This window comes from Sceloporus occidentalis, unplaced genomic scaffold, assembly GCF_023333645.1.
Source record: "Sceloporus occidentalis isolate IW3139 unplaced genomic scaffold, rSceOcc1.0.p SCAF_3, whole genome shotgun sequence".
NCBI classification, from domain to species: Eukaryota; Metazoa; Chordata; class Lepidosauria; order Squamata; family Phrynosomatidae; genus Sceloporus; species Sceloporus occidentalis.
In genome coordinates, this window is record NW_028316983.1 from 44,699,263 (window position 1) to 44,706,358 (window position 7,096).

The 7,096-nt window shown below is 41.6% G+C and overlaps 1 protein-coding gene across 6 annotated transcripts in view; it reads right to left on the reverse strand.

Annotated features, from left to right (window-relative positions):
• The window catches only part of LOC149315853 (receptor-type tyrosine-protein phosphatase V-like), a 77,910-nt gene extending 73,839 nt beyond the window's left edge, over positions 1-4,071 (reverse strand). For all 6 annotated transcript variants that reach the window (XM_089514273.1, XM_089514271.1, XM_089514270.1 and 3 more), the window contains exons 1-2: positions 3,623-4,071; positions 376-442 (exon numbers count right to left, since the gene is read on the reverse strand). In XM_089514273.1, the coding sequence (XP_089370399.1) occupies positions 376-442; positions 3,623-3,691 (136 nt within the window). In that variant the 5' untranslated portion in view covers positions 3,692-4,071. The remainder of the gene's footprint in view (positions 1-375; positions 443-3,622) is intronic.
• Between the last annotated feature and the right edge of the window lie 3,025 nt (positions 4,072-7,096).

The window sequence follows — 7,096 nt, forward strand, 5'->3', positions numbered from 1 at the left end:
TGAAGGGCAAACTCAGATTTAAAAAATAACCAAAATTCCCAAAAGATATATTTTAAAAATTCAGCATAGGTACAAGATCTTATGTGTAACAAATTCCACCAAAGTCTCTTCTTGGTCCAATGTGAAGTCCTCTATCTGCTCCTCTCTCCAGGGATAGAAAGGTGTGTATGGTGGACAAATCTTCCCACCACTTGATTACACCTTTAGGTCTCCGTCTTGCTCTCCCTTGGGGCTGTCTCTTGGGAAATTAGTCTGGCTCCAAAAAATGTTTGCACCCATAACAAATTTAATAACACACATTTAAAGTGGTTATTCCAGTGGTGCTTCAGTTTTTCTCTGTCTGGGAACTCCCGGGGAGAGAACAAGAAAACTTACCTTTCTCGTCAGACACACCTTCTACTCCTGAATTCCTTGGCCAGTCTGTTTGATTGCATCTGTCATCCTGGAAGGTTGAAATAAATAAGATATTCAGTGGCCTCTTGATAAAGGCAAAGCCCAGAAGGGTCCAGAAAAAAATATGTCTGCACCTCTGTTCTGAAATTATGAACAAAACCAAGCAGTATTTATATTTCATGACACTTTATGTCTCCTGTTCCCACTTGTCCATGCCCCTGTTTGTTTAGGATATGTTACAGGGCCTTCTCAGGCTACATCTACACTGTAGAATTAATGCAGTTTGACTAGACTTTAACTGCCATGACTCAGTGCTATGGAATTCTAGGTTTTGAAGTTTTGTAAGTTATCTAGCCTTTTCTGTCAGAGACCTATGGTGCCACAACAGACTACAAATCCCAGGATTCCATAAGATGGAGCTGTGACAGTTAAAGTGATGTCAAACTGCATTAATTTTGTGGCAGCAACCTCAGTGGCTGCTTCCAGGCTGTGGAACTCCCTCCATGAGGAGAGTGGGTTGGCCCATTTTCTGCTTCTTTCCACCAGCAAGCAAAGACAGTTTTATTCAAACAGGCTTTGGCTGTTAGGGAGTTGGACTGGGTGGTCCTTGTGGTCTCTTCCAGCTCTACGATTCTATGATTCTATGAACTGCTGCAGAAGGGTCTTTTAATGGGGTGGTGCTGTATTTTCAACCTCATTGCTATAGCTTAAATGTTTTTAAACTGTTTTAAATTACTGTTGCTTCAGATAGGATAACTTACTTAATGGCTTCTCAAACATTTTAATTATATTTTAATTATTATTTTTATATGTATTTTGTTTTTATCTTGCTATGATCCTCCTTGGGTCCCATGTTCAGAGAGGTGATATAAGGTCAATAAATAAAGGAACAGCCAGTTTCTGATTGAACACAGGAAGTCTTTGGTTAACTCCATGACTCTCATTAATAATGTGAAGTCAGAAGAAAGATACTGCAATGAATTACCAAGCTGCAGGAACATTTATATGAGAGTTTTGACGATATTGATAGTGTGGATCAACACATTGTGGTCCCATAGTCCAGTATTCTGCTGCCAGTACAAGCTAGCTAGAAGGGTTGCCAATTGTGGGTTGGTTCATATCTTTTAACACCAGTCTGATGGGCAGAAACCAGCAAATTAAAATTTCCACAGCATGGCAGTAAATATAATTTGTTATATTTCTATACATTCCATTGCTGTTAAAAGCACAGCACCAGTGAAAGATTGGCAATTCTCCCAGCCGGATGACCCTGGGAAAGTAACAAGCAGGGCATGTTGGCAATGACTTCATGGTGCCACCCCTTACATCCAGTAATCATAATAGTTTTTTCCTTGCTGGCTGTCATCATGCTGCAAGTATTGAAGAGCTTTTTAAGAAAAATGCCTGAGAAGATAGTGCACAATAGCCCTACCTGATCTCCTGGGGCATTTCCATCACTCTTTATAAATGAAAGATGACTTTCTGAACTAGTCAGCCACTTGTGTTTGTGAAGGCACTTCACACAGTTAGGCGCCCTGGAAAATCAGGCTTTCAAATCTTACAGAGAGCTTCTGCACATGGACATCTTCCCAGTGCAGAAGGCAACAAAAATGTGTAAGGAGAGTTTGGAGATAGCATGCTCCCAGTACTAGTTCTCACATGCTTACTCTAGACAAACTATTTGAAAAGCATGAAGGGGGGGCACTATATTCCTAAATTCTAGCAGCCACCATGGCATCTTGTGATAGTGAGAATTATCAAGAATTATGCTTTATATAAAGATGTTCTTCTTTTTGTTTGTCCTGATTATATTTCCCCAAACTCCAATTAATTAACTTTGAGATCCATAGTGTGGAAAGAAGTCCTACTTTTATATTCTGAATTGCTGTCTTGGGAGTAGGAGTGGAAGCCATTAAAAATATAATTAAATTTAGTGATGAAACAGTCAGCCTTCCATAACCACAGAGTCTGCATCTATAGATTCCACCATCCATGGCTTAAAAATATTTTAAAAATAAAATAAACTGAAAAAGCAAACCTTGGTTTTGTCATTTTATATAAAATGCACCATTTTAATATGGCATTGTGTATAATGGGACTTGAGCATCCATGGATTTTGGTATCCACAAGGGGTGCTGGAACTAAACCCCAGCAGATACCAAGGGTCTACTGTATTATTTTCTCCAGATTTTCAAATGTTTGGTAAGCATGGTTGACAAGTATGGCTGAAATCAAATTTCATTCAAGGCTACCTAGCTAGTTGCAGGACACTTAAAGCACCTATCCCTATCCCTTGGGGCATGAGGAATGCAGATCCCAGAAACAGAACTGTTTCGAACTACAGTTTCCAGGATTCCCTTACTAGTATGCCCACTAGACTCTGGAAGCTGCAGTCCCAAAACAAACTTTTCTATGCTTGGAAAGAAAGTAACTGGTCTTTCTGGGAGAATCATCTGCTGAGTTGAACAAATTTGCTCTCCTGAGGGCCCACTCTGAAAAACGAAGACAAAGCTCAGGCACAGCAGCTAGGAATGCACTGTGAAGCGAACAGAAGCATGCAGGCCCTTGCTGGGAGCGGGTCACGGAGTTATGTTTGTGCCTGACTGGCGCTTGTCTGTTCTACCCACAAAAGCACCAATAAGCCCAGAGCAGTTGGCAGGAAGGTTACTTGGAAACCTCCCAAGTAAGGGTGAGAATTCTTCCTCTTCTCACTGCTACTATGATTATTATGTACTTTATTCCATAACTTCCACCCAACTCAGAAGACAGAGTGGCACAGCCCACAGTTTGTCCTGGTCTCCCTAAAGCCAGCTCTCCAGCTGTGGTGGAAGATGCCACCTTGTTGGCACTGTTAGTCAGATTCAACTGCACAGGGAGGAGGAGGCCCCAATTTGCCCTTTGCCTCAGGTTGTGAAAGATCTTGGGCCAGCCTTGCCTTTGCACTAAAAGTAGATTTAGTATCCTGCCTGGTTAGCCCATCACCTCAACAGAAGACTCTGCAGTCTAGTCTAGAGGAGAAACTGGGGGAGCACTCAGGAGGGAGGGAAAGAGGCCAGGCTGCTGTAATGGGTAATGGTGCTAATTCAATGCAGCTGTATGGCCAGGAGGCAAAAATGCTGTCATCCCCCTGTGGAGTAAGGGCTATGCAGGCTGAACTGTATGTCCAAGAAACCAGCATTCACCACCACACCGGCAGGAAAAGCAGTGGAGGATAAAAATGTGGACTTACCTTAACTAGAGTCTGAGGATTTGTTGGTGGAGCTGCCCAAACCATGGGCAGCAGCAGTAGCAACAGCATCTGGTGCACGACCAGCTGGGGAGAGAAAGAAGTGAAGGGTGGGGAGAGAGAAACAGGAATGTTAGTCCTCTTCTAATAGAAGCTGCCCCTCATCCAGCAGTTGTGTCCCTTCAGCAGCTCCAGCAGACTTCCCACATTCAAGAGTGACATCAAGGCATTGGCATGCAGGATGCCAGCTACAACACCACCAGTCAGCTTGTTCAAAGGTGTATGCATGTGCCCAATAAGTCTGCAAGAGTCTGTTGGTGAGAGAACATGAAATGTTTGTGTGAGAGAGGGGGGGAACGAGAAAGAAAGAAAGAAAGAAAGAAAGAAAGAAAGAAAGAAAGAAAGTTCCTATTTGTATGGAGAAGCATTTACCACTCCCTCAGTGTATGAGAGACTGTACGTGTGTGGTTATGTGTGCAAGCAAGCCTTGCCAGCAGTGTTCTTCCATGTGGGAGTGTCTGTTTCTATGGGTGTGTATCTCAAAGAGGCTGTCTTTGGCCTCGGTGTTTGAAGCTGCTCTCTTCAGAACAAGTTTGCAGAAGCTGACTGGGGGAGGTTTGCTGTTCTTGCACCTATAGTCAGCAGCAGAGCATACGAGCAAAGAAAAGGACACAATGGTTCAAAGCCACTCAGGCAAGTTGTACATGTGTACAAAACTGGCATAGATGTCTCCCTTCTCTCTCGCTTTATTTTTCTGCAAGAATGAAAAGGACAGCAGCAACAGCACTGACCTACCAGGAGTCTTGCTCTGTTCCAGGAAGCTCAAAGATCCAGAATGAAAGCTCATCTCAACAGAATTTCAAGAACACAAAGACCCAGGCCTCTGATAGAAAAGGCAGCTGATATCTCAAAGTTTCCTGAAAACCAGATTATGCTGGATTTTTTTGTTTCCTGTAGCATCCTAGCAAAGAGAGAGGTTTTAGTGTTTCTTGGAGCCATTAGGTAATTGTTTGGACTCATTATGGGGTTTTGAGTTATTAGATCAATAAAGTCTTCTGAGTTTGGTCTCATTTTCATGGCAACCTATTAATATACTTAGTCCTTCAAACTGATGATGTGGTTGAATTTGGTATGAACCAACAAGAGTTGCTCCAGGAAAGTGATATTTCAAACACTGCTGAGATCTCCAGGGTAAAACTAAGGAATTCTTCTATGCAGATGGGTTAGAAACAGCAAATCATGCACTTTAACAAGTTGCCTTGCCTGCAAGGGTTTTCTTGAAATTCTCTCTCTCTCTCTCTCTCTCTCTCTCTCTCTCACACACACACACACACACACACATACACACACACACATTGTGCATCTGTGGATTCTTACACTGGAAGCTTTAAGGTTGTCACACTATGGGATTCAGCATGTATTTATTTATTTCATTTATATGCTGCTTTTCTCTTGGAAAAGGACTCAAGGCAGCTCACAGATAAAATCATTTAAAAACTTTCCAATAAACAATTAAAACCAAGATCATTTTGCTAAAAAAATATAAAATTACATGAAATATACAAAAGTTAAAACAAAATTCAGTCAGGCCTGTAAGCTTTTGACACCTTTCCTGTTATTGATATAAACAAATAATATTAAATACTTTGATCTTTAAACAGACATCAGCAAAGCTTGTTCACTAAATTGCATTCCCTTGAAATAAATATCCTTTTATAGAATTGTATGTTTGGTCCTCTTTGAGTAGATTACACTCACTTAATTCAACAGGGAAGAGAGGAGCAGAGGGGCAGAACTTGCCTTTCCCTGTAGACTCAGGCAAAAGCAAAGTACTACAGCCTTTCTTAGCTTATTTGTTCTTTCTCATTAATAATTTTTGCCATTTTGGCCACAGTCTGTTCTTGCTTGGCTAGGCTATATGCATCCCGGTTTTCATCTGAAAAGATGGAGGGTATGAGAAGGTCCCATTCAGATGTCAGAATAAAGAACCACCAGCATATGGACTGCTTGGTGTGGGAGCAATCTGGAACCATGTAGCAACATGTAGAAGATTATTGCACTGCAATTCGCCCATGGGATAGATGAGGGATTTCACAAAGACAGATTTTATTGCACTGCCCGGTTCTTGAAAAACTGTGCAAGAAGCCCAGAGAAGCACAGATTGCATATGGGTTGCATAATGCTCAGCTACGGGGCAGTGCAATAAAATCTGACTTTGACTGTTAAATCCCCTGTCTATCCTGCAGGAAAATTCGACATGCAACAATCTTGGTAGTCTTATCCTCATGTCACATTCCCCAACCCAGAATCAATTGAACCCAAGTGTTCCCAGTTATGAAATGCCAGTATTTTCTGTAGCCTTGCTATATGCAAGGTATCTGTAGAGTGTGTGCGAGATTCAAAGACATAGCCATGTTAGTATGTATGCCTATACAATGTATAGATGCATCCCTATCTTGTGGTTCCTTTGAAATTAACTTAGAGAAAGAAGTTTTCAGTATAAACTATAAATTCAGAGGTTACTCAGACTTTTTTTTAGTGTGACTATCTGAATAATCTCACTCGCATGTTCTGGTTTTGTTGTTCACACCATCTTTTTCAATCAGAACCGCATCTCTGAGCATCTCTGAGAGTTCTGTTGCTCACACGTCAGCACTCGAATAAAGATGGAGTTGATGGTGCAGATGTATTTGAAACAGGTTGAAGGCATGCAGAGTTTTATCCTGGGTCTATTCGCATCAGTTATTCACACAGCCAACAATGCAAATCTTTCAGGAAAACTCTAGGAAAAACCCAAGACTGATTATTCTGGTTTAAGTAGGTTTTTTGGCAGCCCCCTCCCCCCCCCCCAAAGTTATTTGGGTGCATTTGAAATGTATGTGAACAACAAAGTTTCAACCCACAGTCTACCAGGATTATTTTCACTGTCTGAAAACCCCCTCGCAGACTTATTGCACTTGGTTCTCCCACTAAACAGCAGTTTTCAAAGGCACCATGCAATCAAGACACCTTTCTTCCTTATTGCACCTTCTGTATCTTTCTCGTACTGCAGCCTTCATTTGTGCTAAAACCTGTATTGCACACAGCATTTGGCAGTGCCCACCAAGTACTGCCCATGTTTGCAGTTTGGCACTTGCATGTACACAGAAAAATCTCCCACGCAGAAATAAAAATCAAAAGCAATCTTACATTTAAAAAAGTATTTTCCTCCTTTAATTTCCATCTCTCTCTCTCACACACACAATCTCTGTCATCTCCCCAACAGATCAGGATAGATCAGATTTCTCAGCAGTTTAAATTAAACTAGACTGTTTGGGGTTTTCCTTACATTTTGAGGCATGTGTGAAAGATAGGGAGAGAATGAGAAGGAAGGCACCATCAGCGCACCACAGCATTATAGCATTGTAGCAACAGAACAGGGCTGGGGGGAGACAAGGAAAGTTAATGAACAACTCAAAAAGGATGTTGAGAAACTGG